General features: G+C 36.8%; 1 protein-coding gene across 2 annotated transcripts in view; it reads left to right on the forward strand.

Annotated features, from left to right (window-relative positions):
- CDKAL1 (CDKAL1 threonylcarbamoyladenosine tRNA methylthiotransferase) overlaps nucleotides 1–13,855 on the forward strand; it is a 315,714-nt gene that overhangs the window by 88,179 nt on the left and 213,680 nt on the right. For both annotated transcript variants that reach the window (XM_081325955.1, XM_081325954.1), the window contains exons 6-7: nucleotides 2,949–3,045; nucleotides 5,809–5,857. In XM_081325955.1, the coding sequence (XP_081182081.1) occupies nucleotides 2,949–3,045; nucleotides 5,809–5,857 (146 nt within the window). The remainder of the gene's footprint in view (nucleotides 1–2,948; nucleotides 3,046–5,808; nucleotides 5,858–13,855) is intronic.

Consider the following 13,855-nt stretch of genomic DNA (forward strand, 5'->3'; position numbering starts at 1 on the left):
TACACAGGTTTGATAAGAGGAACATCTGGCAAACCATGTTATTAGTCCCAATTTTATTCTTCTACATTCTTTTCTTCTGAAGCTACTGTCCAAATCTTTGGTTTTTTAGGCAAAACTTGTTATGGAATTGTCATTAACAGTTGCTTCTTCCCTTCCTCCCCCAAGGTAAGAAAAAGAAAAAATTAGGAGAAACAGTGGCCCAGACTACTCCTCCATCTCTTCTCTTTAGGGAATGAAATCTGCAGTCTTATCCTTAAATCTCTAATAGTAAATACGCAGCTTACAGGTTCACAGAGATGATTCACAGTAAGCTCTATACTTCATATAACAGATTCCTAAAGGCTCAATTAAGCCTTATTTTCTCCTCCTGATAAATTCACAAGTAGCAATATGGACTTGCTAGGCAGATTAGAAAATTGCAGATTCCTCCCGTATCTTACTGGGCCCTTGGGGAAATTTTTTGCCCACATTGGGTCAGATTGTTTATTCTATTGTAGTGGCCTTACAAGGGAAAATTATAGCTAAACGTTAATATATCGTAAAAGTTTCTTTTTAAAAATATCTATTATACAAGTTATAATTATACAAGAATAATTAAACTTCACTGCAGTGAGATTTTGCAAATCAGACTTAAGTTGAAGTAGGAATCAGAAACATATAAATTATTGTATAAATTAAGAGCCAATTAAATTTAAAATCGAATGCTGAGATTTATTTAGCTACAGTGTAGGAAGGCTCTGGAAGTAGAAATGTATTCCATTTATGCTACTGAAATCCTGTAAGACTTCTCTTTCCCACCTCCACTTTTCCACCAGCATTAAAGATTTTGAAGGTTAAAGGCATTTGTAACATTCCAGTACAGTATAGTCTTTCATCATAAAATAATCAAATAAATACGGTAACATTAAGACTTTTATTAAACTGAGCAGACCCATTAGATGGTATTAAAAATAAATTAATCTTGAATGAGAATGAGAGAAAAAATATAATTAATTTTTTGGTTCATATGTGCAGAGGTCTATGTAGAGAATTTTTATTAGATTAATGTAGTTTATTCTAAATTCTATTATCTTTTGTCACATTTTATGACAATTTAATTGAAAAGTTTGCATTTTTAATAGGTATCCAACTGCCATATTTCCAGCTTTTTCAGGAGAAAGAATTATATGTTTTTATGCAACATAGAACTACCAATGAATGTTTGGTATATGATTAAAAAAAAATCGTACAATCTTAAATTACCCAAATAGAGATAAAGTGAATATCTGGTTGAACACAACTTCTGCAGATATTCTGGACATGTTTGTATAGTTCTCTTGGCAATAAATGGAAGTGATTTGTCACTGTCATTATCCGAGACATAAGTCTATCCTCTAACTCAGGGGGTCCCCAATCCATCCGCTGCACACCAGAAACTGGGCTGCGCAAATGAATAAAGCCCCATCTGCACACACACACACACAGGATGCAGGCAGCATGCAAAACCATGCTTTTCCCCCCACCTCCTGTGAGGGGGAACTGGTCCCTGGCACTGAAAAGGTTGGGGGGCCACTGTTCTAACCTGTTACTTCCTGGTGGTCTAATCGAGTCAGACCAGATTCAGTCTTGCTTAGCTTTTGAAGATCAGCCAAGAAGTGCCACCCAGCCTCAGGAGATTAATTCTTAACCGAAATCAAGAAGATAAAAGTTAGCTTTTTCTTATAATCAAGTGACATGATAACATTTTCTGTACTGAATTACTACTCTTTTTAATATGGAGACACTTTATCTGAGGGATGGCCAACTTCTACAGCTGAATGCTTTCTTGTGCCTTTCAGAGCTCATTTTGATTGTTCCACTGAATTTCAGTGGGGCCGTTGCTGGAAATTAGCAGACTGTTTCAGACTTTGAGCCAAAATATTGTTAAAACAGCTTTTGGAAATCAAAATAAGATTTCACCTATTAAGTAAGCCTACTGGGAAAAGAACCCAAATCCTGCAACCCTCTTCCCCATCTCCAACCCTCCAGTGTGATTGATCCCTATTTATTTGTTTGTCTGCTTGCTTGCCACCCATCTCATAATGAAACGACTCTCAACTATCTCCTTACTTCATCCCAATCATTATGGCCTTGACTCTGCTTCCGGATCCCAATGCTGTAGGGTCGTTATCACTCAAACACTGCCTTCCGCTTCATTTAATTATGGATAATAGTCTGGATGCATATGCAAGATATTTTTAATATCACCTGCTCAGATATAGTGTAGTTTCTTACGTATTTACTGGCTTGTGAGTGACTGCTTTTGAAAAATTACCTAATATACTGGTAGGAAGCCATTAGAATTGCAGATGTTTTCATCCTCTCAAGGAATGTAAGTGTTGTGACACAAACTGGGGAGGGTAGCGGGGGACAGATAAGTTACACTGCTGTAGGGGTGTCGAGGAGAAATTATCTATCATTGGATCATATAAGAATACAGTACTGAAGTGCAATGTTGGAGAAATTTATGATTTGTAAAATGAGGAAGAGTCAAAGAGTATAGGCAGATACTATAGAACTAAAGAGCTAGTATCAAAAACGTGAAAGCTCAGAATGAGTTGAGTTTAGCAAAGGATGCTTAGAGTAATGAAAAAAGGCTTCTTTATTCACATCACACCAGATGAAGTTTTGACTTGGATTTAACATTACGCAACTGACTTCTACAAGTACAATAGTCTTTGCCATTATTGTTGCTCTCCTCACCCCAATCCTTACCTGTATTCCAAATCAACACTGGAGAATCCTCCAGCCCTCCAGGAAGGATTTGAAGGATATGTGGGATAGAAGTGCAATTAAGAATCTGCTTGCTGGCAGAATGACACAATTAGGCAACCTTCTTGGTTTTCCAATCGTTTCATACTGTGACAGAAGTGATGCAAAGCTAGTGAATGTTAATTAAATGAATGCGTTCTGCCATTTGTTCATTTTAGGAAAGCACAAGAAGGAAAAAAGAAAATTGTTCTAGCTGGATGTGTTCCACAAGCCCAGCCCCGACAAGACTATCTGCAAGGACTGAGCATTATTGGGGTGAGAATATTATGGCTTTGTATTGAATTTCTCTCAGAACTTGAGCCTGAGGAGTTTTAAGGACCTAAAATGTTATATTGGCTATACATTTTGCTAATCTAATCTCAAAAAGTTGTTTCTGAACATCTGCCTAAGGTTTTACCATATCCTACACTGTACCAGGGGTAAGCAACCTTGGCTCTTTTATGACTCATGGAGTTCAACTCCCAGAATTCCTGAGCCAGCTATGCTGGTTCAGGAAATCTGGGAGTTGAAGTCCATGAGTTATAAAAGAGCCATGGTTGCCTACCCTGCACTATACCATAAAAATTGGTGAATTATAGAGAACAAGATTATTTATTTATTTATATTTTATTTTATTAGACTTATATACCACCCTTCTCCTGTAGGACTCAGGGCGGTTCACAAGGTTTTTTAAAAACAATACAGCAAATTACAAAAATTAAAAACAATTAAAATGATTACATTAACCTTGAAATAAAAACCCCAATTAAATACAATTAAAACCCCAGTTAATACTCTCAGCCCTTCAATGTAATATTTATACTGATCTTGCTAATGGACCTGCCGAAGGCTTTCGGTTTATTCCTCTCCAGTCAAGACACTGATATATTTAAGTTAAATTGACATCAGTAAGGTTTTCTAGAATAGCAACATCCTTTAGCTTTATTTGACAGTTTTGGAATTTGAACTTTCCTTGAACACATCCCATATTAGGCGAAAGAAAAGATAATGCACTCACGAAAAAAGCTTTGGAGATTTGTTTCCTATATTTATATGCAGGTTGTCTCAAACATGTATAATCTTTCCTAGAATTTTTCATATTGGATTGATATGCTCTTTTGTCTTAAAATGGTCGCACTGAAAAGGCAGTTTATCGAGACATTGACATAAACAGGTAATCGATAAGATACCTCCCACTCTAAGTAAAGGTTTGCACACTAATTTGGAGGGTGTTTTGATATCAATTTCCTGATCTGAATGTCACAGAGGAGCCATCTGACAGATTGAAGAAGCACAGTGGAATGGGTGCATTGGAATCATTTAATATATGGTTAAAGGAGTGTGCTCATAAAGTGATATAGATCACATGTCAGACATAATGAGTGCAGGGAGGGCAAGTATCACTGAAACCAGAGTAAAGGTAAGCTTCAGGGCTTGGAATTACACGCCATTGCCCCAAAAAGTAAATTGGCCTGTTTCATCCAATGCTATGTCATAATGTGATTTTTTTTAAAAAAAATGTGTAATATGCAAGTACAATATACTTATTCTGAGTTCATTTTATATGCAGATCAAGCCACTGTAGCTCTTTTAACACAACATCGTTATATATTCTGGCATGTCTGAAACTGGCATTCCCAAGTGCATTTCCTAATCTCATTAAACACAACACATGCTACTTCCAGCTGCAACTGAGGTTTCACATTAAACCATGTTTTCTTTTTTTTAAAAAAGTATTTACCAATAATGATTGGATGCAAAAACATGCGAATCCATAAAACGTGTTTACCTATGGGGCATGGTGGCTTAGCAGTTAAGATGCTGAGCTTGTCAACTGGAAGGTTGGCAGTTCAAAGCCCAAGTACTGTATGACAGGGTGAGCTCCCGTTCTTACCCCAGCTCCAAAGCATGCAAATGCAAGTAGATAAATAGGTACCACTTTGGTGAGAAGGTAACAGCATTCTGTGAGCCTTGGCATATAATCGTGCTGGCCCTATGACCATGGAAACGTCTCAGGATAATGCTGGATCCCTCACCTAAGAAACGGATGAGCCCACCCCCCTAGAGTTGAGACAAAACTGGACAGGGGAAATCTTTATTTTTTTCCCTTTTTTGTGGTTCAGTGCAGGAATTAGTAATCTTTTCAGGCAGTAAAAGGCACTTTGGCTATTTCACACAATGGAATAGTTATATCCACAGCATTACATTTGTTCAAAAAAGCAATTTGAATCTTTTTGACATTCCTAGATCATCATCTTTTCTTTTTTCTTTTTTGAAATTTCAGTTTATAGTAACCAATCTCATACGATAACATTGGTGGTATATATGTATAAGGATGTTCTCCACTGGATTATTTATGGTCAGACATAGCTACTTACAGTAATTCCACGGCTTGAAGAGGAAATATTTTCATTGAGATTCTTAGTGAATGTTGCTGGTCCTTGTAAATGTAAACTCTGAACTTCCAAGCATTATATATATGCAGCTTTTTTTCCTATGGACATTTTAAGTGACTGAGCTGTAAAATTGCTTATCGGGCTTTTTAGAAAGAGACTGAAGTGCAGAATTTGAATGTCTTCCAAATTTTCCACTACTCTTCTCTTGTTCAGGGATGCTGTCAGTTCTTGCTATTAGTACAGCCACTATTCATAATTATATAAATTCTCTACTTTGTAGATTTATGTCAGCTGTCTTTCTAAAAAAAAAAAAAAAGCCTGCAGTGATATTTCCTTTATAATTGGTTCTTACTGCATTGAGTAATTCTTTTTGCTGGCATGAAATTGGTGCTAAACTTTGTTGTAAGATGGCTTTTATATTTTAAGAGCACAATATGAGTGCAGTAAAACATAGGCACTGACTTTTATTTGATTCCCTTTTCAATCTGCCTTGCAAGCAGAAACATGTAAGTAGAAAGCATATTGCAAAAAGTGCAGGGGCTCCTTTATCTGGATTAAATACATTCAAGAACATATTTGAAAAAGGGTCTTTCAAAGGTCATTGAATATTCACAGCTTGATTTATTAATTTATTGCGTTTCAGGTTCAACAGATAGATCGTGTAGTGGAAGTCGTTGAGGAAACTATTAAGGGTAAGCTATTCAGCTGAAATAATGCATGCATTTATTCTTCTCCATGCTCACTCCTGATGTTGCTTTGATCACATACAGTATATCCCTAAGGAATCTGTTGAAATCGGCCACATACACATTCAAAATACTTACTGAAATGTAAATATTTAGCAGGTGCCACATACATCAGGAAAAAAAATATATATGGAAAGCTGATCCAAATTGATATATATCACCCTAGCTGGTTTGCTCAGTAATTGGTTTTTTAATATTTAATACTTTTTAACAATTTGAATTTCAGTGTTTTATATTAAACAGATTGTGATGTGTTTCAGACAAATTAATGTTCATTTGCTGCAATATTTAATTGTATCAGATGTCAAGTGTTGCATCAAAGATACCTGGGGTTTTAGAATGTAGAAAAATATGGTATAAATTTTACAAAGAAGAGAGTGCCTTTATTTTCTTAGTTCATATAGCCTGTAGAGAAGACTCAGAAGATATAATTTGAATAGAGAATAAATTAAAATGTATCTATACTGAAAATAACTGGTTTGGCCAACTTAAATATCAAGTGATCTGTTTTATTAATACTCTCACTAAAACTAGCTTCTTAATAGCAGCTGACCTCAATTTTGGACATTGCATCCTGTTTGTCATTTGGATCCAATTGTTATAAAAATCTTAATTTCCAACAAAGTCTATGCAAACTTGGGAGTCCTCCTAGATTCACAGCTTTCTTTAGAAAGTAACTGTGACTAGGGGGGCCTTCGCCCAGGTTCGCCTGGTGCGCCAGTTGCGGCCCTATCTATGCCTTGCGTACAGTCACTCATGCGCTCGTGACCTCTCGGTTAGACTACTGCAACGCTGTCTACATGGGGCTGCCCTTGAGGACCACTCGGAGGCTCCAACTGGTGCAGAATGCAGCCGCGCGAGTTGTGTTGGGGGTCTCCCGATACTCCCATGTTACACCTCTGCTCCGTGAGCTGCATTGGCTTCCAGTTGCCTTCCAGGTGAGATTCAAGGTGCTGGTAATGACCTACAAAGCCCTACATGGCATGGGTTCGGAGTACCTTAGGGAGCACCTGCGGCCGGCATCAACTTCCCTCCGCCCAGTGCGCTCCCACAGAGAGGGCCTCCTCAGGGTGCCACCGGTCAGAGAATGCCGACTGGTGGCCCCCAGGGGGAGGGCGTTCTCTGTGGGTGCGCCTGACCTGTGGAACTGTTTACCGGTTGAGCTCCGGATGGCTCCCGACCTTCGCTCCTTCCGACGTGATCTAAAAACCTATTTGTTTGAACAAGCCGGCCTGGTCTGATGGGTTTGGGTTTTAATTATTGTTTTTAAGTAATTTATTTATTGTATTTGGGCACTATGGTTTAATCTGTTTTTAATTTTTGTATTTTTGTATTTTGGTATTTATTGCCCTGTTCACTGCCCTGAGTCCTTCGGGAGAAGGGCGGTATACAAATTAAGTTAAATAAATAAAATAAATAAAATAAACTTTGCCAAGATCATTAAACTGTAATGTAACAAATTACCTTTGGGATGATAGAAGATGTTAGATAAAAATATTAAATTAGGGTTTGGGGCAGTATACATATAGTCCATATAAGATAAACATACAGAAAGAGAGAGGAACATGAAAGTACTTATGAGAGAGTGTAAGTGACTTCGAGGTTTACCTTAAGGCTTTATGAAATAGGAGAGGAGTCTAGCGAAAATGGCTTTGTGCAGAATGCACACAAAGGCTGTATATTTGGGAGAATATAGGTATTTGCAACATCTATACAGAATCCTCTCAGCCTTCCTTCCAGAAAGGTATCTTCTATGGATTGTTTTTTTAAAAAAAAAACAGAGTGTAAATCGGTGATGTAGGATTTTAAATTTCCTAAGTTAGCAGAATGTAATGTAACGAACGGATGGCTTAAACGCAGCGAAATCTTGTATTGGACAACCATTTGTCTGAAATGGGACAGGGTTTCCTGCCTGAGCAATGGGTTGGACTGTAAGACTCCAAGGTCCCTTCCAACTCTTATTCTATTATTAAAAGATAACTTCGGATGCCCATCATTGTTCTGAGCAGAACAAAGAGGAGAGAGAAGAATGGGAAAAGAAAAAGATAAAAGATTGCAAATACAAAGGGAAAGAGGAATAGAGCAAATGAATGTTAAGGCATAAGTCTCAACCTCTCAGTTTCCAGGCTTCTCTTTGAAATACTGTATGTAGATAATAATGATAGACTCGGTCTACAAAACACAGTATGAATTTTTTAAAGTTACGTATGTGAAACGTTGTCATTTAGAATTATGACTTGTGACTAGGTTGTAGATTTGCTTAACATCTGGCTGACCAATTATTGTAGCAGGCTGAATTGGGAGGAGGAGGGAAACGTGTAGAAATGCACCAGACATGTATTCCTTAGGGCAACTCTTGCTTGTCTATAGAAACCCTTCTCTGTCCAATTCAAAATTTGCTTGATAGGCGAAGGAGGAGTTTAGCATTCTTGTTCTAATATTCCTTCTCATGTGAGACAAAGTCAGGTTTTGCAGCTTACATTGCATGGAATTTAGAATGCACATCTTATATTCCCATTTCCTGTATTTATGAAACAGAATGGACATTAGAAATATAATACTGCCTTAAACTAATTTTTACACTATTCATAAAAAAAATCATGCCTGGGCTCTTGCTGTTTTAATGCTGTGAATATTAGCTAACTTGACCACTTGTCCTGACATCATAAAGCTTCCTGCAAAATGTCAAAACAGCTGCATTCTGTCAAGTGTATCCATATTGGATTAAGAGAAGACTAGACTTTCCGGTTGAATAAAAACTGCACTGGTCCTGAGTTTCACAGAAGATTTTGTGAAATGGGTCACTGGACAGGATTACTGTAAACAAGTAAAAGGAAATTACTTCAGTTTTGAACATTTTTAGACTTCGTCTCACCCCTCTAAATCTCAGTCACATTAACCTGTCTGGTAATATGATCTATCTGTTCCTGGTTTAAATATTAACTAATATTTGCCAACTGTTTAGCTACCATACCAATCAATCTGTTGTTATTGGTGGGGCACTAAAAACTCAGAAGATGTCCTGTGTGCATATTGTGTAGGTAAAGTAGAGAATGTTTATTGACAGCATGTCTATCGGTCCAGACACCAGCACAAGCAAAGAAGAACTCTCCTGCATTCTCCTTGAACCATATTAAATGTGACATTTCCCCTTCCCATAAGTTCACTGCCCTTTTGGGGTGGGAAAAAGACATCAATTTGTGAAAAACATATAGGTATTTTTTGCATGCACTGGAAACGATGGCTCACTGCAGTTTCCTAGTGCTATATACACATGGCAGAAAACATTTTACCAGCACTGTTGATATTTCTTCATATACCATAATATAAAATCTGTGTAAAGAAAATATTATAAATTCAACATCCTTTCTTTCTGTGCTTCTTTGGTCATATAACTAAAGGATATTTTAATTCTGTACATGCTGTTACTTTTTTGTAACACCATGGATGTTGATTAGCATGGTGCTAATTAACAGTGGTAATTACTCATCAGTGTTGCAAGTCATTATAACAAGGGAACCTGTAGCTATTCAGGAAAAGACACAGCTTCTTTGAGAAGCTGTTGACAGGTATACCAAATACCCATGTGGATCTGAAGCACTTTTCCCATTTCCAATCTAAACAAAGGCACATGAATCACAGGAAATTAAGCTGCCTGATGAGAGTTAAACTAATAGAATAAACTCTAAAGATGAAGTATTAAAGTCTTGAAAATGTTTTACTAGAATTCACCACTGAGCTTTTAACTTGGAAAAGTAGAATAAATGTGTATTTGTAGATAAGATTAAGCCAGAATTGTTTAAAACATAAGTTGTTCAAAAACCCATATTGTTTTGGTTTACACAAAACTTGTGTGTGGGTTCATGTGTCACACTATGAAATATTAATATAATCTGTATGGTTTGGGTAATTGGAGAACAGTTAATGAATAACTGAATTCTTAATCTGATAATATCTTTCATCAAAAGAATATTACTTTAAGATGTGTGCTATCCATAATGATATTCCCACCGCTTAATTTGTAAATATTCAGATACTGAAGTTACATACTTACCACCTGTGTTTTTCCACAGTATTTTTGAATATAATTTTTTAAAGAAAAAAGAAAATTATATATCACCATAATAAACTGAGATATGACAATGTATTTCCCATGTATTCAAGCTCTTAGTTCTCTGATGAATGAACCAAGAAAGTGGCTATTGCAGTGGTGGCGAACCTTTTAGAGACCAAGTGCCCAAACTGCAACCCAAAACCCACTTATGCATCGCTGGGTGCCAGGTGGGCATGGCCCACTGAGTGGGCGTCGCTATGGTAGTCATGGCAGCATGGGTGGGCGTGGCCACCTCGATGTTGCTCCTGAGGAGGGATGCCTGTGGGGGCCAGGCAGGGTTGGGGGAGATCCAGGGGGTCTCTGGTGGGTGGGACAGTGGGCAGGAGGCTCCTCATCTTGTTTTGGCAATAAGCTAATCAGATCACAGTAGGATTCAATTATTGTCATGTATGGAAGCTGAGAGGAGGACATTTGTCAGTGTGTTATGTGATCACTATCAAGTTGGTTGTGTTTTTTGTGTCCTTTCATTGAGTTTGTAAAATGTAATAAAATTAAAGTAATGGTTCAAAGAGTTGACTGGTTGCCCAGAACGCGATGTAAAATAGTATTATTAAATGAACAAGGCTACAGTTATAAAGAAATTACAAGAAAAATTGGTGGAAACTTAACCAAAGGTGGCATTTCTACTGTACACTTTTCCCAAAAGATTTCCACAATTTTCGCCACTACTGTATGAGGGGGGAATTAATGAAAGCACAGTGTCTTGGGTTTTACAGGTTGTTGGAAAAGTACTCATTCATTTTACCAGATGCTGAAAATAACAGAACTCTGAAGCAGAATGCCTGTACTAGTAGATGCAACTGATATAAATCTGGACGAAGAATGGTCAATAAAGCATTCTTGGTTGTCTATTTTATCTTTCCTAATAAGTTGTAACCAAGTTCCTCACTTAACTTTGCAAAACCTGTGGGTCCCACACCATTCCACATACCTGCAAGAAAGCAGCTGCAATCCGAGTACTCTAACTCAGGGCTTTTCCAGTTGCCTAGCAAGGTGTCAAAAACTTGATGACCCACCATCCCCAAAAAAGAAAAAAAATTGATAAAGTACAGTAGTCCCTGACTTACAACTGACTGTTTGAAGTTACAAAGGCACTGAATAAAGTGGCTTATGACCATTTTTCACTTATGACCATTGCAGCATCCCCAGGGGTCATGTGCCTCTCTCCTTCTCATTCCCATCTCCTTCCTTCCTTCCCCCTCCCCTCCTTCCTTGCCTACCACCCTTTCTCATTCCCATCTCCTTCCTTCCTTCCTTCTCATTGTCTCTTCTTTCCTTCCTCCCTCCCATTGTCCCTTCCTTTCTTCCTCCCTCCCTCCCATTGTCCCTTCCTTCCTTCCCTCCCCCTCTGTGCCCAGGAAGTGTGAATGAAGGGAGCAGAAAGAACTTGGAGCAGAGGGGGAGGGACAGGATTGACGCCCGGATTGGCCATGGGGGCCCCCCTGCAAAATCGCTCTGCAGTCTTACCTGGACTCACGCTGGCAGCTACTTCCACCATCCAGCCCTGATCCGCCTAGCTCTTGCACCTGCTCCGACTTAAGAGTGCAGAAAGAGAGAAAGAGAGCACAAGTGCATGTGGAGAAGTGGAGGGGAGGAGCCTGGCCCCGCCTTCTTCCGGGGTGATGACGCACGTGCCCACAGGGACAGCTTCACGTGCTACCTGTGGCACGTGTGCCATAGGTTCGCCACCCCTGGGCTATTGTCTATTATTAAGCCATGATATTAAACTGCAGTTTGAAATGAACAATCAGAAGAAATTCACAGAATTACTGCAGTGTTTGTTTAATAATTGCTACAAAAAATGTCAAAAACTTGGGTCCCGTCATGTGATGCCTTGACTTACAACCACAATAACTTACAATTATAATTTCAGGCTCAATTACTGTTCTAGGTTAAGGACAACTATATGTGCAGATAGACAGTTTTTCTTATATAGTAATATAAATTGCAATACAATTTAATCATTTGAGTTTGCTACCATCCCTCATACAATTCATTGGTTCTATATTTATTTGCTTTGTCTGGCAAGACAGAAAATTACTACTAGGTTTTGGTTGCACATAAGCATATATTTGAGAAATCAACTTATACCTGTTTTCCTGTATTCTTCCTTTTTTCCTCTTTTAGAGTAAACTTTTTTTTACTTGTGTGATACTTGAGTATTTTTATTTTATTTCATTCACAGCTCATAATATACAAATCGTTTTTATAAAACCATGTTTATACCATGTTGATTTGACATAGTTATTGACTGATGAACAACTAAAAACCAGATCTTATTTTAACTTTTATTGACCCTTTTTTTAACGAAAGAAATTGTGAGACTCTTGATATAGGTGAAAATTATATTTGGCTATTGAAAATAGAGTTCTTTTTCCAGTGAAGGTTGTAGATGGGCTCTGCGCTGTTTAATTGCTTAATCAGATATTAGTTAATATATGAAACTAATTGCATCAATTAGAAGGTTTCCATTTTTTTCCATTTAGCTAAAAAAAGGGTTAAATCCCAAAAAGTTTTAATTAATTTTATATTTATCTGTTTACATTTGCAAGATGTCTAGAGTTACCTTATTGGTGATACAGGCAGCATATAAATTTAATAAATATAAATAAATAAAAAAGCTTTCATTTAGATCACTACAAAAGGGAACTTTTTCAAATATTAACCTCAGTGTTTGTAAAAAGAAAAATCAACTAATAGTATAAAAAGCTTATTAAACTCCATTTCATTGTTTTAATTTTGTTAAAATGTTTAATTACTGCATTGGTTTAATGAATATCATTGAAAACAAGAATGCAATTTTTTGCCTATAATGTGAAATCATATATTTACCATAAAATATTTTGTATCCTTTAACCCTGCTTCATCAGAAAATTAATAAAATGAAAATATACTTTACATATTTATGAATTTTAATTAATACTATTATTAATCCAGCTTCGTTGGACTAATTAATAGTTGCAAAGAGTTTATTCAGAGCTTTACCCTTTCAGTAGTTAACTTTTGCCAATTTCCAAAGGGACCTGGACACAATTCATCATGGTACTTGATGTGTTTGAATTTATCGATATGTATGTGTTTCTGATTGTAGATTTGTTTGCTTGTTTGTGATATGAAACTTTTTTAAAAGAACACTTTATTTCTTTAGTATTCTTCAAACGTTAATTTTCATTATGTATTTATAGCTTTGTGATGACTCAGATATTTCCAACAATGCAAAGACTTTACATTTATTTTAATTAACAAGTATAATGCACATTGTTAAATCCAAGAATCTTTTGTAAGTAATAGCATTAGAAAACAGCTAGTTATTTAATTAGCTAATGATAACACGATCATTAATGTGATATAGCAAGAAAGAATAATTAGTGAATACTACAGATGCAGTCTGTACATTCTAGTAGTCTAATGAATTTCTTGCCGTACTGTATCATGATGCGAAAATAACAACCTTTTTCTAAATACAGTACTGTTTAATCTCTTACTGTACTGATGTATTTTACAATTCTTTATATTTTTTGTAAAACTGGATTCTGAACCATAAATTTTAGCTTTGCTCTGAAAAAGCTAGTGTGCTAATTGTTCTACTTTCTCTGAGCAATATATCAGTGAAGAATTCAGTAAATTCTTCTCATGATAGTGCTAAATATTAGATTCCTTGTGCTCAGTTCACAAATTTAAACTTGTTTAAGGGACTAAGAGAGGGAGACATCCCACTAAGCCAGTTGTTTCCTAATTTGGGGGGAATTCTGTGAATATGTTTTGATGGTGTGGCCAAGTTGTAAAAGGAAAGATGAGATGAGTTGAAAGCCTTGAAGGAAACAAAGGAT

Source organism: Vipera berus (assembly GCF_964194415.1).
Source record: "Vipera berus genome assembly, chromosome: 3".
Lineage (NCBI taxonomy): Eukaryota > Metazoa > Chordata > Lepidosauria > Squamata > Viperidae > Vipera > Vipera berus.